At 56.1% G+C, this 17,450-nt stretch overlaps 7 protein-coding genes across 7 annotated transcripts; 6 read left to right on the forward strand and 1 right to left on the reverse strand.

Moving 5' to 3' along the window:
- Positions 1-43: 43 nt before the first annotated feature.
- On the forward strand, positions 44-4,249 carry KRP23_6701 (Structural maintenance of chromosomes protein 4; the record flags this gene model as incomplete). Its single annotated transcript, XM_067891926.1, has 1 exon — positions 44-4,249. The coding sequence occupies one exon, from the start codon at positions 44-46 to the stop codon at positions 4,247-4,249; it is 4,206 nt and encodes a 1,401-aa protein (XP_067746235.1).
- An 857-nt stretch (positions 4,250-5,106) lies between these two features.
- KRP23_6702 (uncharacterized protein) lies at positions 5,107-6,456 on the forward strand (the record flags this gene model as incomplete). The annotated part of the gene is made up of 1 exon (XM_067891927.1): positions 5,107-6,456. The coding sequence occupies one exon, from the start codon at positions 5,107-5,109 to the stop codon at positions 6,454-6,456; it is 1,350 nt and encodes a 449-aa protein (XP_067746236.1).
- Positions 6,457-6,722: 266 nt separating this feature from the next.
- On the forward strand, positions 6,723-7,964 carry KRP23_6703 (uncharacterized protein; the record flags this gene model as incomplete). The annotated part of the gene is made up of 1 exon (XM_067891928.1): positions 6,723-7,964. One exon carries the CDS (start codon positions 6,723-6,725, stop codon positions 7,962-7,964), a length of 1,242 nt encoding a protein of 413 aa, XP_067746237.1.
- Positions 7,965-8,119: 155 nt separating this feature from the next.
- On the reverse strand, positions 8,120-9,541 carry KRP23_6704 (NEDD8-activating enzyme E1 catalytic subunit; the record flags this gene model as incomplete). The annotated part of the gene is made up of 1 exon (XM_067891929.1): positions 8,120-9,541. The coding sequence occupies one exon, from the start codon at positions 9,539-9,541 to the stop codon at positions 8,120-8,122; it is 1,422 nt and encodes a 473-aa protein (XP_067746238.1).
- Positions 9,542-9,917: 376 nt separating this feature from the next.
- KRP23_6705 (uncharacterized protein) lies at positions 9,918-11,580 on the forward strand (the record flags this gene model as incomplete). The annotated part of the gene is made up of 6 exons (XM_067891930.1): positions 9,918-10,109; positions 10,182-10,361; positions 10,429-10,506; positions 10,581-10,927; positions 11,006-11,153; positions 11,221-11,580. The coding sequence occupies 6 exons, from the start codon at positions 9,918-9,920 to the stop codon at positions 11,578-11,580; spliced, it is 1,305 nt and encodes a 434-aa protein (XP_067746239.1).
- Positions 11,581-11,906: 326 nt separating this feature from the next.
- On the forward strand, positions 11,907-12,692 carry KRP23_6706 (Endochitinase; the record flags this gene model as incomplete). Its single annotated transcript, XM_067891931.1, has 1 exon — positions 11,907-12,692. One exon carries the CDS (start codon positions 11,907-11,909, stop codon positions 12,690-12,692), a length of 786 nt encoding a protein of 261 aa, XP_067746240.1.
- Positions 12,693-13,212: 520 nt separating this feature from the next.
- Positions 13,213-13,965, forward strand: KRP23_6707 (Endochitinase; the record flags this gene model as incomplete). Its single annotated transcript, XM_067891932.1, has 1 exon — positions 13,213-13,965. The coding sequence occupies one exon, from the start codon at positions 13,213-13,215 to the stop codon at positions 13,963-13,965; it is 753 nt and encodes a 250-aa protein (XP_067746241.1).
- Positions 13,966-17,450: the final 3,485 nt, after the last annotated feature.

The following is a 17,450-nucleotide window of genomic DNA, read 5'->3' on the forward strand; positions in this document are numbered from 1 at the left end:
GTCCATTCCGCGCGCGCGCCCAAACCAAACGAGAAGCAGCAGCATGGCTGTCGACGACGCGGACTCCGCGGCACAAGAGCCCATGGACACGGAGGCGAGTGAATCTCCGTCGCAGTTGCAGCAAACGCCGGCGTCTCCCGCAGCCCCGCGCACACCCGGCGCCCTGAGCGCGGCCTCCCCCACGCCGACGGTGTCCACCCCGAGCGTGTCCACGCCGGCCAAGGCTTTGCCCGTGAAGCGCCTCATGATCACCAAGATGCAGCTGGAAAACTTCAAGTCGTACGCGGGGAAGGTGGAGATCGGGCCCTTCCACAAGTGCTTCAGCGCCGTCGTGGGGCCCAACGGCAGCGGCAAGTCCAACGTCATCGACGCGCTACTCTTCGTGTTCGGCAAGCGCGCGTCCAAGCTGCGGCTCAAAAAGGTCTCGGAGCTCGTGCATCGCTCCGCGGGATTCCCGGACCTGGACATGGCCACGGTCTCCGTATTCTTCCAGGAGATCGTCGACACGGACGAGGCGGCGGCGGACGACAGCGAGGCCAACTACACAGTCGTCCCCAACTCTTCGTTCAGCGTTACGCGTACGGCCACCAAGAGCAACGTGAGCAAGTACTTCGTCAACGACAGACCCAGCAACTTCACGCGCGTCACGGATCTGCTGAAAGAGAAGGGCATCGACCTGGACAACAACCGCTTCCTCATCTTGCAGGGAGAAGTGGAGCAGATCGCCATGATGAAGAGCAAGGGCGCGGAAGGCTCCAACGAAGACGGACTGCTTGAGTACTTGGAAGACATCATCGGCTCCAATGTCTATGTGGAGCCCACGGAGCGAGTGTGGGAAGAGGTGGAGCATTGCAACGAGCGCAGAGGCGAGAAGGTGAACCGCGTCAAGCTTGTGGAGAAGGAGAAGGCGCATCTGGAGGGCCCGCGTGCTGAAGCGCTAGAATACCTGCGCAAGGAGAAGGAGGTGTACATGAAGACGAACATTTTGTACCAGCTGTGGATCCAAGAAGCGTCCAAGAATCGCGCTCTATGTGAGACCAAGCGCGACGAGCTTCAGGCCAAGTACAAGTCGGAGTTGGCGCGCATGGAGAAGAACCGCGAGGAGCTGCAGGCTGTCGAAGCTGTCTATCAGCGCGTGAAGGGCGAGCACGACGAAGTCGCCAAGGAGCTGGACGAGGCGAAGTCCAAGTACGCGGACTTTGAAAAGCAGGACGTGAAGCTACGTGAAGAGCTCAAGTACGCTAAGGAACGGCAGAAAGAGCTGCAGGCCGCGCAGAAGAAGGAGCTGAAGAAACAGAAAAACATTGAGCAAAAGGTGCAGGAGAACGAGGAATTAGTGCCGCAGCTCGAGAAGGAGGTGGAGAAGCTGCAGGCGAAGCTTAAGAAGCAGGAGCAGGTCCTGGAAGGTGTTCTCGAGGGCCACAAGGAAGAAACGGCCAAGCTTCGAAGCACGATGGAGAGCATTCAGCAGGACATGGAGCCGTTCCAGACGAAGATGAACGCCCTACGGTCAGTGATCGACACTACAGAGACGGAGATCCAACTGGTGGAGGAGCCTGTGACAAACGCTAAGAAAGCCCTTGAAGCGAACGCGTGTGGCATCATTGAAGCGGAAGCGAACCTGCGCGGGCTTGAAGAAGATCAGGGTGAGAAGCGGGAAAAACTGACCAAGATGAAGGATCGCATCGTCGTTGCCGAACAAGAACTGGACGATATCAAAAGCAAGGAAGGCTCTGTTGCAGAAAAATACCGTGAAGCACGCACGAAAGCCGAGGAGGCTTCTGGTGCAGAGCAGTCCCATGCAACTCGTAACCGCATGCTACGTGAACTTCTTGACGCGTCCAAACCAGGTAACCCGCTTGAGAATGCTGGCTTGTTCGGTCGCTTAGGCGACCTTGGTGCGATCAACGGGAAGTACGACGTTGCTATTTCAACTGCCTGTGGTGCATTGAACAACTTGGTAGTTGAAACTACGTCGGGAGCGCAGGCATGCGTGGCGTACCTACGCAAACACAACTTGGGGCGTACAACGTTCCTGATTTTGGAGCAGCTGGGCTACCTTAGATCGAAGTATGCCCAGCCCTTTCGTGGTGTCACTGCTCCTTCCGGGCAGGAAGCGCCGCGCTTGTTCGACTTAGTGAAGGTGAATGACGAAAAATACCTGCCAGCATTTTACTATGCCCTGCGTGACACACTGGTGGCGAAGGATCTAGATGAAGCCTCGGCGATCGCTTTTCAAGGTCGCCAGTGCAAGTACCGCGTTGTGACCTTGGACGGACAATTGGTGGAGATGTCAGGCGCTATGTCGGGAGGTGGTAAGCGCGCTCGCAGTGGTGGTATGTCGAGTACCCTTGCCAGTGGGCTAAGCGAGGCGGAAATTCGTGCCCTCCAGGATGAGGCATCGTCCTTACGAGATCAGCTGAGCCACATTCGTGATGAGAAATCGTCGCTGGAAAAGGAGCTCTCACACCTTACACGCAAGATTGATCAGTACGAAAATGACTTGCCGAAGATCGATTTGGATGTGAGTGCTACGAAGACACGCCTGGAGGATTTCAAGAAAAACAAGAGCATCTTGGAGAAGCAAACAACATTATCCGCGGATGCAAAGAAGCAGGTCGAAAAGCTCACCAAGACAAAAAGTGAGAAGGAGGCTGAATACAAAACTACGAAGATGGCGGTGGACAAAATGGCTGCCAAGCTCGCCAAGATGAAGGAGCAAATTCTCGATGTTGGTGGGGAGAAGTTGCGCAAGGAGCAGGATGTGGCAAAAAAGATCACCAAGCAAATTGCTGAGAAAACAAAGCAGATGACCAAGATCCGGGTTGACTTTAAGAGTAGTCAAAAGAACACCGAGAAGAATGCACAGGCTCTCAAGAAGATTGAGGAGGACACCGAAGCGGCGAAAAAGAAAATCGAGGAAACTCGCGAGCAGATTACCGGAATGGAGGAGAAGGCGTTGGCCGTTCTTCAGAAGTGTGAGGCAGTCCAAGAGCAGGTCACAGCAAAGGAGAAGGAGCTCCGCAAGGACGAGTCGAAGTACAGAAAGCTGAAAAAGGAATACGACGAAATGGCGAGTGCTGAAGTGGATCTGGCCAACAGCTTGGAGGATTGTGAGAAGATACTAGAGGAAAACGGGAAGAAGGAAACTTACTGGAAGACGAAGCTTACGTCACTTCACGATGCGTTCATCACAGAACAAGAGCACAATGCTGGTATCTATGAGGATGAAGTAGGCCTGCCTGCTCGTAAGCGTCAAAAGAAAAGCAAGAGCGCTGACGGAGACGAAGCAATGGAGGAGCAAAAGGAGGAGGAGGAGGAAGAAGAAGACAGCGAAGAAGAAGATGCCAACCTGGACGTCACATTAGAGACGCTTCCGATGCTGGATACCGTCGCGCTTTCACGCTACAGCAAGGAAGAAATGAAGTACGAGATTTCTGTGCTAGAACAGCAGCGCGATGAGCTGAAGGCCAACGTGAACATGGGCGCGCTGACGGAATACAAGCAAAAGGAAGATGAGTACAAGGCGCGTGTCCTGGAGCTGGAAGAAGTGACGAAGCTCCGCGACGCGAAGCGGCACGAATACGACGAGCTGCGCCGCAAGCGACTGGAAGAGTTTATGACGGGCTTCCGTACGATTACGCTGAAGCTCAAGGAAATGTACCAGATGATCACCCTGGGTGGCGATGCAGAGCTAGAACTAGTGGATTCGTTGGACCCGTTCTCAGAGGGTGTGGTGTTTAGCGTGCGACCTTCAAAGAAGAGCTGGAAAAACATCTCGAACCTGTCCGGCGGAGAGAAGACCCTTGCCTCGCTGGCGCTGGTGTTTGCGCTGCACCACTACAAGCCGACGCCACTGTACGTGATGGATGAAATCGATGCTGCCTTGGACTTCAAGAACGTGTCGATTGTGGGCAACTACATCAAGCAGCGCACGCGTAACGCGCAGTTCGTCATCATCTCCTTGCGTAACAACATGTTCGAGCTTGCGGATCGACTCGTGGGCATTTACAAGACCAACGACGCTACAAAGAGTGTGACGATCAACCCGAAGATCTACCAGCAGGGCACTACAACAGCACCAATGGTGAACAACCCAGCAACCCCAAACATGACTAGCCCCAAGAGTGGCCGCAGATCGATCAAAAAGGCACGCCGGTCTAGTCAGCAGTCCGTGGCATCTCCCGACCCGCAGCACAATACATCGGTGACAAGCACCCCGCTGCAGGATCGAACGAACAAGCCGTAGTAAAACAGGAATCTCGCTAGTTTCTTCGTGACTTCATGTGCTGGCGTTAACTACCGTGCAATGGATGAGCGATTCGCACGTTGTCGTTGTAGTTTCCATCGGCACAACGTCACGAACATGTAGCAGGCAGAGTGCCTGAAAATCTAGGAGCCATTTCCTCGTCCTCCCCTTCCGGGAGGCGAGCGTAGTACAGATACCCACTGGTGACGCAGTCATCGACATGACGGACACAGAGCAAAGGAAGAACGCAGTTTCCTTGGCCCAGAAGAATCTGCGGAGTTAATAGCGGGCAACTCGATAGATATCGACTCCAGCGTGACGAACAGAGGAATCGACAGCGACATCAAGTAGCCTCCATGAAAGCTCCGGCGATATCTCTTGCATCAACGGCGAAAGTCAATCCAGAGAGCACGAGTTGTTTCACGGACAAGTCGTCAAGTTACCAACAAGGGAACACGCTAATGATACCGAAATTCCAGTTATTTTTTGGTAAGTAAATCTGTAGTTGGGTTTGGCGGCAGGAAGGGGTGAAAATGGGCTCAATCAATGTCTGTAGTTATGGTATATGTTGAAGAGGCCATGACGTCCGTTCTTGTTTTGAGATATCTGCCCATTTGGAGCAATCATTTCACACTGTTTTCGGTATGATTAACAGAAAGCGGACGAGGAGGACGAATGCGCTGCTGGACGACGTTCATGTCCAGGTGTGGACTTTGCATTGTTAGTGTTAAGTGAACTAGGACATTACTGTTTGCGCCAATGCCACGCTAGAGCTTCCTCATCGCCGCCATGCATCTTGTCCTTTCCCCCGCCAGTATGTGCAATACACAACCAGCCGGCACGCGGAGACCTTCACGATGACGGCGGACGAGCAAATGCTGGACGCGGCGTCCATGGCGGCGATGACGGAGTTTCTTCGTGAGTGCGAGGCACCAGTCGACTCACGACACCATGCGGCCGGAAATGGAGACTACAACGGTCTGCTGCCTGCAGGCCACTCACCAAGTGTAGCGGAGACCGTGGCGTCCTGGAGCATCCCTCACGGCGGAGATGCCGACGACGGGGCCGACAGTTGCGAGGACAACGAGGCGGTGCAGGGCAGCTCGCCCACCTCAGCTGAGAGGCGACGCAAGATCAAAAACGCGCAGGCGGGCAAGCGCCGACTGCGGTATCTCAAGAAGCTCAAGGCCGAGAGGAAGGCGCTCAAGAAGCAGGAGGTCGAGTTGTCGGTGGAGTTGAAGAAGCTCCGAGCAGCTTACAAGAAGGACCGAGTCGTGAGAGAGAAGAAAATGTTGGCGATAAGCGCGTGGAGGGCGACTGCAATACGGCAGAAAGAGAAGAGGTCGGAGTCCGAGGAGAAGCAGCGGCTTCTCAAGGTGGCAGTGATTAACCAGTCTGCGCTGGTCCACCGGATGAACCACCTACTGGTGCAGCAGCGCCTGCTCCAAACCGTCGAGTCGAGCGAGGATCAAGCAGCACACGGAAGTCGGAAGGGTAAAGCGGTGCTCAAGACCTTCGTGCGCGAGATGGATGCTTTGTACGCCAAGACCGACACCATGATCGCGAACGTGGACTTTGAGATGTCCCCACCGCTGACTTACGAGCTGACACGGAAGTGGACTAAGGACAAGAGCTTCCTGGAGAGTGCAGACGCGACGGTGATTCCTTACAGCTTTGAGCAAACGTGTCGCGCAGTGTCGTTGATGATTCTGGCCCCGAGCTACAACGACGAGCTCGAGGACCCTGAGAACACAGCGGCAAGAACGTACCGACTCAACTTCTCTCGGGAACTAGGCGACACACAAGGTGACAACGCGACCTTAGTGGTTTACAACGCGGTGAGGAGATACGTCGAGGCAGGCCGTGCGGTGTTTGTCTGGCGTACACTCGCCGAGGGTCAAGGCGAGTTCGATGGCCTGCACACAGTTGAGACCGCGTGGTTTGTGGTCCGCCCATTAAGTAAAGACGCCAACCCGCACGCAAATGAAGGACCGAAGATGATCTTGGAGAGCTACACACGCCTGGTACCTGTTGGGTTTGGCAGCCCGTCAGATAATGATGCACGAGCGAACAGATTCGTCAAGATACTGACGAAAGCGGACGAAGCAGACGTGAACGACATGAAACAAATGCTAGGGAAACTGCTGCTCGACGAAGCTCGGGCCACGGTTGATTCATGCACTGGGCGACGGACAAGTAACTCGTGAACTGCATGTTTACATCTAGGCATACACGGATTGACTGAGTGTTTTTCGTGAAAAGGACAAAACTCCTGCTCTCCAAGAGCACATGCTTGATGCTTTTGAGTATTCCACACGTTAACGTGCTGGGATAGGTGCGTAATAGCAGCAGCGACTTCAATGCATGCAATAGTCCGCGATGCAGGGCGGCCGACACCTTGTGCACTCGAGCCGCCGTCGTGTTCCCTCGGTACAGAACATAGACGAGAAGGAAGATGGAAGACAAGCAGCAAATGGACGCGACGCTGGCGGCAGTGACCGAGTTCCTGAGCGAGTACGAAGCGCCGGCCGTGGCGGTTGCTCTCCCCGTCGTGGACGAGTTGCTGCTCGCGAGTCAGTTGCTCGTATCGGAGACCGAGGCATCTCTGGCTCAGCACGGAACCAAATCGGACCGCAGCCCGCGCCTCACGACGGCCGAAAAGCGGCGCAGGATCACGAACGCGCAGGCGGCCAAGCGGCGAGTCAAGTACCTCAAGCGCGTCAAGGATAAGCGCGAAACGCTGAAGCACCAGGCGCGGGAGCTGTCGCAGCAGGTGCAGAGAATGCAGGACGCCCAGGACCAGGCCAAGCAGGAGGCGGAGCAGGCCGACGCTCTGGCGCTTAGTGTGTGGAGAGCCACGTGTGTGCGCCAGAAGGAGCGGAGACTCGAGTCCGAGGAGCAGCAGAGGCGCCTCAAGGCGGCCGTCATCAGTCGAGCCAAGCTGATTCACCAGATGCACTCGCTGCTGCAGCACCGCGTGGCCAGCAGTCAGTTGGAGAGTCTGCTGTCGCTTGAAGGACCCCCTGCCGGGTGGGAGAAGAAGGGCACGGCGCTCTTCAAGACGTTCGTGCACGAGCTGGACGCCATCCACGCCCAGACCGACGGCGTCATCGAGAACGCAGACGTCAAGTTCTCGTCCTCGCTCATGTACAAGCGGACGTGGAAATGGGACGAGGGCATGAAGTTCCTCGAGAGCGCGGACGCGACCGTCATCCCGTTCGGCTTTGAGCAGGCGCGGCATGCCGTGTCCTTCGCGATGCTGTCGGACCCGAGAGAGAATCCTCACAGCGAGGGCATCGAAGACCCCGAGAACACGACGGCCTCGACGTATCGCTTGAACTACTCGTGGGAGTCGGGCGATAGCGTCACGTTCGTCGTCTATTGCGCCATCAGGAGATACGTGGAGCAAGACCGCGTCGTGTTCGTGTGGCGCGCTCGGAGTGAAGGCCAAGACGAGTTCGACGGCTTGGCCATGGATGAGACCGTGTGGGTCGTTGTCCGGCCGTCCGAGGCCCACTCGCAAGAGAACCCGGCAACCGTGTTCGAGATCTACACGCGGTTAGTACCGACCGGGTTTGGCGGGCCGTCGGCGCCGCCTCGGTTTGTGAAGATGTTTGTACGCTCGGACGAGGAAGACATCACGTACATGATGCGGCTGATGGAGAAGCTGCTGGCCCACCAAACGCATCCGGACGGACGAGCGGTGCCTGCGTAGCTTGATGTGAGAGCGCTGCTGCCGAGCTCGCGGGCTGAGTATGGATACATGTAATGAGTTTTACATTTGCTGCTTGGGTTTCTTGGCCGACAACGAAACAACCAAACGAGGTCGCCGCTTATATTAAGTGCTCACGTTGAGCACAACTGCCTGCGTTAGTCTTGCAAGGGCGATGCTTTCTCTACTCCATTCTTGATCTTGGGCTTGAAGCAGATTTGCAACGACAACGCCATGTCCCCAACAAAGGCCGCGTCCGTGACCGTGAGGCTCTCTCCGTCTTTCACGAGCTCCCGCAGCGACTTGGCAAGATTCGGGCTGGTGGCAGCACGCAGTGCCGGCGGGCCTTGCATGAACAGGTTCACGTTCGAAGAGCTGATCGACGGTTTGAGCAGCCGGAAGTCGTCACCGCAGAGCTGGTCGATCAGCTGCTGCAGCGTCACAGCGTCCGGATCCACCTGCAGCGACTTGTCCTGAGAGGAGCACACGACGCAGTCGGTCTTACGGTCGTACTGGAACGTGTGCGAGTAGCAGCCCGTGGCGCCCATGTGCATGTGGTAGTTGTTCATTAAGCGGCTACAGTAGCTCATGGCCTTGAACGCCTCGCTCACGCACATGGCCGACACCACAGCGTTCGTCGAGGCCACCGCCGGGATGATGTTCTTCACCACCCCCAGCGTCAGGCTATACGTGACGCCGGAGATCCCAAACTGCTCCGCTCGGTCCTTGGCAGCCTGGTAGACCCACTGCATGTGTTCGGGCGAGTCCTTGTCCAGCTTCTTCTCTGGGAACTCCCGAGGCCACAGCACAATAAACGCGTAGGCGATGCAGTGGGCCGGCTGTCTGGGCGTCTCTGCGATGGTGCACATGGGGAAGCTCTTCTGCGGTGGGAAGGTCTCGAGCGAGCACTCGAAGCAGCTCGTGATCCTTGGGATGATGACGCGGGCCTGGCCGCGCAGCCCCTCAGTGCCGCCGTCAATGAGCGGGATGATCGTGCTCGGGTCCACGTCTCCGTCCTCGTCCACGTCCACCAGCGATACCACAAGCGAATTCAAGTAGCGACGCGCCTCGATGTTGTCCAGGCCCGAGAGGATCACGTGGAACTGGCGATAGAAGTCGGCGTCCATGTCCTGCACCTTCTTGAAGTGCGGCGTGATGTCCACCTGCGGATTTCCGTCCTGCGAGGACATGCGCGCGCGCACGAAGGCGGCGGCGCATTCGGCCTTGGACTTGCCCACGTCGGCGGCTCGGAACAGGAACTGGCGGTTCAGGTTGGACACGTCGATAGTGTCCATGTCGATAATGTCCACCTTGGTGAACCCCGACAGGACCACGTCTTTTAATAGCTCGCAGCCTAAACCTCCGGCGCCTATAATTAGAACTCGACACTCGTCCTGCAGGAAGGTGAGCGTGTCCTGCGCAGCCTCAGGATCGAACTCGCCCAGCGCCACGGCCGACGTCTCGTTGGGGAAGGCCGTGCGGTGGCCCAGCAGGCGCAGCACGTCCCAGTGACGCTGGTTGCCGCGCACAGAGTGCAGCGTGGTGGTCTGCATAGTGCAGGACGCGGGAGATGTGGTCATCGACGCAATCCTGCAGGACGAGGTGGCGGCGGTTAGGGAAGTCTGCGAGGAAGTGGAAGAGGGCGGCGCAGGATGGCTCAGCTTGGGTTTCTTGTGGGCAAGCGATGGGGACGGAGGAGACGCAGACGATGAGGACATAAACGTCGCTCCCGGTGGGACGGAGGCGGCTGTAACGACGAGGGAGAACAGGCGCACAAAGGCTCCTCAGGACGCGGAGCTCTACAGCAGGTCGGAACGTTCGATAAAGCAGCGTGAAGTGATGGCAGTGGATCCTGCGAATGTGTACGAGACATAAATTAAGTGATTTACATCAGTTGAACGAGTTTGAGAGGGGTCTCGAAACGGCGCGGAAGTTGAAGCTGTTGCAGTTGGCAACATGGTGGCCAGTGGTAAAGCGGTTGCTGCTGCTCGGGGCAAGCCGCATATACTGGGCGGAAGTAACAATCTTGTGAGTGAGCGCAATCGACGAGAGAAGGCGGAGGCAACGCTGCAGACGACGCGACAAAACCTGCGAACGGTGGCGCAGGACCTCACGCCGCAGCTGCAGCAGCTCGCACAGGCCGTGGAGGTGCGTTTATCTGCTTTGTTTTGAGCTTTTTAATATGGAGTGCTTAGTGACTAGTGAATGCACCTGTTACAGTCGTTACAAGTGGAAAAGCGACAGCGACTGAAGCTGGACGAGGCGTCGCAAGAGCTGCTGGAAGGGCTGCAGGACCAAATCAACGAGGTGGAAGCGAGGCAGCAACAGTGTTGCGTCGTGGACTGCAGGATCGAGAATTCCGTGAAGCAGGTCGACGAGCAGGCTACGTCGGATCGATATGTGAGAGGAAACTACGATTCTCCAGTCGGATGGGCGTTCGTCTGACAGATCTTGTGAACGATAACAGGAGCTGCGGATGTTGATTAGCAAGCTGCAGGAAGTGCAGGATGAACACGCTGTGGAGATTCGACTACTGCATCAAGAGGTGGGGATGGCGTTGCTTATCGTTGCGGAGCTATCCTGTGGCATGAGATCTGACCAACGAACGCTATGTCGTAGCTCGTCGCCTCGAAAGAGTTTATGGCTCAACGGGTGAACGCCGTCGAGGACGCAGTGGCCAGCGTTCGAAGCGAAATTGCTCGAGGAAGCGAGCAGCATCACATAACAACCCGGAACCACGTCCGCAAAATCGACGAGCTGGATGACAAGCTCTTCGCGCTGGACAAGGAACTTCTCAAGTTGAAGCTGGCCCTGCCACCGACGATGAAGGCGCAGCTTCCTGCGTTTACAGAGCAGCTCTCTGCTTCTGGGATAGTATCTAGTGTCAGTCGAGCGGAGACGATGCAAGTCGGCGACTTGAGCGTCAATCTGAAGCTCCAAGAGTTGGCAGCGGATCTGGAAACTTTGTAAGGGGCTGCACAACGCCGTGCGTTGCATTAGCCGAGCGCTGCAGTCGGAACTCACACCTCGTGTTGCGTCTCCAGGAAAACAGACTCGCTAGCGTACCGATCGGCCGACCGAAAGCAGTTCGACGCGGTGACGAATCGTATGCGCGAGGCAGCAAAGAGCCACCACGCACTGAAGAAGGAGCTGGAAGGCCGATTGCAAGACATGCGAGTTTGCTGCGACCAGGTGCGTAATGAGTCGAACGATAGTCAGCGTAATGCGACTAATGCGGCCGATACTGTTTGTGTTGCAGATGATCACCAAGGTTCCGAGCGAGCTATCGAAGCGCCTCCAGAAGGCACAAACTGCATGGGACGATGAGCTTGAGGCGCTGAAGGCCTCTGTTCTTAACCTGGAGGCGTTCTACAACGTGCAGAAGCGAAAGGAGTTTGTAGCAAGGAACTCGCAGAACGATGCAGAGCAGCACACGGCTTTGGATGGCGTCAGAAGTCTGCAAAAGGAGGTGAATAGCCTCCGAGAAGAGCACGGCTCACACCTCACGCGCATCGACGCCGACTTGCTCGGGCTCTACGACTGGACTAGGGACAAGATTACATCCATTCTACCGCAACGAAGGACAAGTAGTAGCTCTAGGAGTTCCTCCATAACGTGACGAGTTTCGGCGCCAGCTTTTTTCGTTCGTGGATCTTGTGCCGAGTTTCCAGTGCACACAAGCCATAAGCCATTTGCAATGTCACGTCGCAGGCAAGCATGGCACACCGAGTATGGTGCCATCTGACCGCATGAGCACACGCTCGGATGGGGAGCAGCCGATTCCGCTTGTGGCCCAACTATTTTGAAGCCGAGAGCTCTATCCCGACGGCACGAGACGAAGCCGAGGCTTTTCCGCGGCCGAGCACTTCCCGCCGCTCGAATGGAGATCCTCACTTCCGAATTCACCTCCGGACATCCAAGTCTTCTCAACCAAGTCAACCAAACATGAAGTTCGCTGGCGTTATCGCATCAATGGGCCTGATCGGCGTGGCTGCCGCTGGCCAGGGCGAAGTGACTCAGTCGACCACCGAGCAGTCCACTCCGACCGTGACGCCTGCCGCGACCGAAGCCACCTCCTCGTCCGCTTCGTCGGGCAACTCGAGCTTCGCCCGCTTTTTCGACCAGGACCGATTCCTAACCATGTTCCCGGATGCCATCGCACTCTACACCTTTGACGGTCTTGTGAATGCCGCCAACAAGTACACGGAGTTTGCCAACACTGGCAATGACACGAACGATAAGCGTGAGCTAGCTGCGTTCCTGGCCCAGACGTCCCACGAGAGCGACAACTTCAAGGCGGCGGAGGAGTACGCTCGAAACACGTACACGGTGTGGCAGTACTGCGACAACACTACCTACTCGTGCGCTCCTGGTCGTCGCTACCACGGCCGCGGTCCCATTCAGCTCTCCTGGAACTACAACTACTACAACGCCGGCGAAGCGCTTGGCATCGACCTGCTCGACAACCCGGACATCGTCGCGAACGACACAGCGGTGACCTGGATGACGGCGCTCTGGTACTGGATGACTCCGCAGGGCGGCCGTATTATCCACGACGTTGTTGCGGGTGTGAACGGCTTTGCAGAGTCCACGGACATCATTAACGGTGCTCTTGAGTGCGGGCCCAACGCCCCCAACCAGGTTAACGAGCAGCAGCGCATCAAGTACTATACCAAGATGTGCGAGGCGCTGGATGTGCAGCCTCTTGGTAACTCTTCGTGCAACGCGTAGATAGATATCTGCACGAACTTCATACATCTCGTACACTTTCGCCTTTGCTTTTCGGTTATCAATGAGTGTTCGATTCCCTTAGGCTGTACTAGTATCAAATGGATTTCGTGTATAAATGGGCAGAAAACAGTCCCTTATACTAGTAGACACTTTTGCTATCCGTCTAAACCAAAGAAACCTTTGTTTTGCTCCCTCGGCGCACGTTGCACAAGAAGTCATTGTTTCCAACGACAGTACGTGGACCGTCTGTAGTGCAGATGGTCCACAAACAAAGTATTATAGGGAAAAGTGCTCGGAAAAAGGCTTGATGCATGCACTCGGATTGATTGATTAAATGCTCATCCCGACTGCACAAGACGAAGTCAAATGACGAAGTCGAGGATTTTTTCCGTGGTCAAGTGATCGAGCACTTCCCGCCCCTCGCATTGAGAAGCTCGGAGGTGAAGGTCTCAATTTGAGATCCTCACTTCCGAATTCGCTCCAGCATCCAAGTTCCTCGGACTACTCCATCAAGTCAACCATGAAGTTTGCTGGCGTTCTCGCATCGATTGGCCTGATCGGCATCACCGAGCAGGCCACTCTGACCGTGACTCTTGCCGCGACCGAAGCCACCTCCTCGTCCTCTTCGTCGTCGGGCAACTCGAGCTTCGCCCGCTTTTTCGACCAGGACCGATTCCTAACCATGTTCCCGGATGCCATCGCACTCTACACCTTTGACGGTCTTGTGAATGCCGCCAACAAGTACACGGAGTTCGCCAACACTGGCAACGACGACAACGATAAGCGTGAGCTAGCTGCGTTCCTGGCCCAGACGGCCCACGAAAGTGGCAGCTTCCAGGCGGCGGAGGAGTACGCCCGAGACACGTACACGGTGTGGCAGTACTGCGACAACACTACCTACTCGTGCGCTCCTGGCCGTCGCTACCACGGCCGCGGTCCCATTCAGCTCTCCTGGAACTACAACTACTACAACGCCGGCGAAGCGCTTGGCATCGACCTGCTCAACAACCCGGACATCGTCGCGAGCGACACAGAGGTGACCTGGATGACGGCGCTGTGGTACTGGATGACCCCGCATGACAGCCGTGTGATCCACGATGTTGTTACAGGAGTGAACGGCTTTGCAGAGTCCACCGACATCATTAACGGCGGTCTTGAGTGCGGGGCTGACGCCCCAAACAAGGCGAACGAGCAGCAGCGCATTACGTACTTCACCCAGATGTGCGAGGCGCTGGGTGTGCAGCCTCTTGGTGACACCTCGTGCAACGCGTAGATAGATATCTGCATGAACTTCAAACAATCTCGTGCAACGGAACCAATTTTAAAGGAACGTTAAAATGCACGACCCAAGATCAACGACAATCTCCCCAAGACAGCCTAATTGAAGGCCTTTTACCATTTTCAAAATTGTCTAAATAAGCAAATTTCATGTATGCAGTAGACCTTGCACCCCGACCGACCGCAGGCATCGCCCGTTGCTTACTCACTGCAGCGTCGGGTATATGTACTGGTCCCACAGAGGTTCCCAGTAGCATTCGACGTTGGCGTCGAAGCGCACACCATCAACAATCCAGCAGTTGTGCGAGACGTTGGCCACGGCCGTACGGTGCAGGCCGCCACGTTCGTCCAGCGTACGCAGGCCGTAGGTGTCGTCCTTGTACTCGACGGTGTCCTGCAGGTCCATGACGGTGAATTCCTCCCACTTGGTCTCGATCTCCTCGACCGAGGCCACGGGAGTGTATCGCTGCAGCAGCGAGTGCTGCCACGGAGCGACCACGCCGTCGTTCGGTCCGGCGAACAAGTGCGCGGACTTGAGACGCAGGAAGTTGGCTTTGCGGCGGATCTTGTCCCAGTTGCACGCAAAGTCGTCATCGCTACACGTGTTGAGGTTGTTGAGGTACGGCAGGTACCTGTTATTCTCGAGGAAGTAGGCATCGGCCGGCTCGCGGTTCATGTTCATGAGCGAGTACTTGGCCTGCAGCGTCTGGTTCCCGTCCAGGACGGCGAGGTCGCGCTGGATCTTGCCTCGCCAGTCGGCCGTGGTGTAGTTAGAGAAGTCGAAGATGTCGGAGGTCAACAGCTGAGGCCCTAGTACATTCACCATGATGTACAGCGGCACGACGTCCTCCGCCTGAGGGCCGTAGAACATGCCGTTCTGCATGCCGGCCAGACTCACGAGCGCGTGCACCTTGTGGTCGTCCATGTTCTCCACCACGGCGCGAGCGATGCCGCCACCCTGCGAGTGGCCCACGAAGTGGTAGCCGTTGTCGAAGCGCGAGTCGTTCTTGACGATGCTGCGGATCTGGTCGATGGCCAGCGGGATCTGCGCCGTGACCGACTGCACCGAGCACTCGTTCTCGCAGAAGGTGAGACCCACGAAGACGCGGCCTTCAGCCGTGAGGTTGGCCTTGATGTTGCGTCCGTTGGTGGCGTTGCCCGTGACGCCGTGGAAGAAGAAGACCGGCAGTTCAGACTCGGACACTTCCGCGACCACGAAGGAGACAGCAGCGGCGGCCAGAGCGACGAGGATGGTGCGGATCGCCATGGTCCTGAAGGCGAAATAGTTTGTGAGACCCTGACACATCCAACCTGACCCACGGCGTGGTAGCGGAGACCGTAAAGCGAGTGGACAAGGATATCCCATCAGTAATGGCAAGTTGCCATTGGTATTGGCAACCCGACCGTGGTCCACGGTCAGACAGATCAGACCTCGTCACAAGTACCGGTGCCTAGATGAGCCACACGCGCGTGTCAATCGCTCGAAGATTCCTTCTCTACGTTCACTTGACTACCGGTAGGACTCAATGCGAACTATTATACATTGCCACGCACGCCGACTACGTCCTTTCAGCGCTTCCTCGCTCAAGCAGCTTTTGGTCAGCGCGTACGGGTACAAGCTATCCTAGATGCGGCGGATCAGAACTCGCTCATTTCCGGATACGACTCCGTCCCACCACATCTAGCCATGGACCAGCATGTCCTCGCCTTTGACGACTTCCAGATTGACGAGCTCCAGATTGGAGCGAAGACCGACCAGGAGCCCAGTAGTTGGGCGTGTCGAGCCTGCACCTTCATCAATAGGCAGGATGTGGCGGTGTGCGAGATGTGCAACACACTGTGCATTTCAGATCGACCGGTGTCACTAGTTTGCAAGACCTGACTCAATGCTCTCAAAGGGTGACAAGGGCACAGATCCTGCAGTGAACTCGCTTCTGGAGCGAAATCGACTTGGGAGTCATCTAAAGCAACAACTTGCTGCGTCTGACAACAGCGCCGTGGTCCTTGCTGGCTTACAAACTCAACGACAGCCTCGAGTGTGGCCAATTGCAGCGCGGGTTTGAGAGGTTGGCGGACACCGGAAGCACTGTTGCCGTGCTTTTGCGGACTATTGAATTTGCTCGAGGGATACTCAACAACCAGGACGCCGCTACGACACAGCTGTGGCACCAGGAGCTGGAAAACGAACGACTTCAGCGAGTCCAACTTTACCAAAAGCTACTGCACGACGAGGAGCTTTGGTACAAGCCGTGGGCGATGGGAAGCAGCAGGTGGAAGTGTTGACCCTAATGAAACATGACCTCGAGTTTCCACAGCGATATCCTGCTACCAGTGGAAGTTGACGTCATGGCAGCAGTGTACGACGCAGTAGCACGAAAGGCGAATGTGGTGGTGAACGTCGTTCCCAAGTGGTTTGTTCCTTCTTCAGGCCAACGGGACGGCGCCCAGAATGTTGAAATCCACGATGGAAAGGAAGCTTTCATTCGGCAAATGAATGTCTGATGGAGCTGAATCACCCGAACGTGCGAAAGTTTTACGGTGCGTGCCACGAAGGCAAGCGATTTGTTGTATGTCAGGGCAGCTACCGATTTGATCGAATCTGCTTTGGACTGGGGTTCAAGTGGAAGTATTGCTTGGACTGGGCACGCGGTCTGCAGTACGTCCACGAACGGGGGTTCTTACACGGACGCTGGACTGCACACACTCTCCGATTCACGATTGATGGCAAAGGCATTTCAGGTGCAAGGGGGTCTTGAGTGGGTTGGGACTGTTGCGGCTTGGCGAGAGTGTTCGATACCCCTCTTGCAGAGCTAACGATGAAGACGAAACTCATCCTGGAATCAGTAAATTCCATCTGTGTCCACCGATGTGTTGGCGTTGGGTATCTCTGTGCTGCAGTTCCTTGGAATGTGTTGCCACTTGCTGGAGGTGGCAATGACCAGTTTTACAGTGATTCTAGTGAGAGCGAAGAGGAACACAACACTCTTCTTGCTCGACAGTGACTTATATTTTCCCAACAGCAGGCCAAACCGTCGACGAAATCCTTACCGAGACTGGAGAAATTTGGGCCTCGCTTGATGACCAGTGATCTCTATCGATCAGTACATAGCAGGCTGGTTGACGTGTACACCCAGGTCGTTGGAGACACTGAACATCCATCGACCTTCTCTGCTGAAGTGGACCAAAACTCGGATAATCTAGACGAAGTCGCGACAATCTGTACATCGCGCACGGTTGCCGGGAGGGATTATGGTCTGCACCACAAGATCGACCAAACTGCTACTCAGTTCACCACGTCTCGAGAAAACTTCGGCCATTCATCTCTCTGGCAGACGAAATTTAAAGAGCTTCGGCCAAATGTGGATGATCCGTCGGCAGCTCTGCAAGGCGCAACCAGCGAGGAGTACGCCGATACATTTCTGTTGCCGCAAGGCGAGTTACCCACTCTGTCTCGTTCGGTATTGCCTGGCTGGCTCATCC

Source organism: Phytophthora ramorum, assembly GCF_020800215.1.
Source record: "Phytophthora ramorum isolate Pr-102 chromosome Unknown Phyram_PR-102_s0005, whole genome shotgun sequence".
Classification (NCBI taxonomy): Eukaryota; Oomycota; class Peronosporomycetes; order Peronosporales; family Peronosporaceae; genus Phytophthora; species Phytophthora ramorum.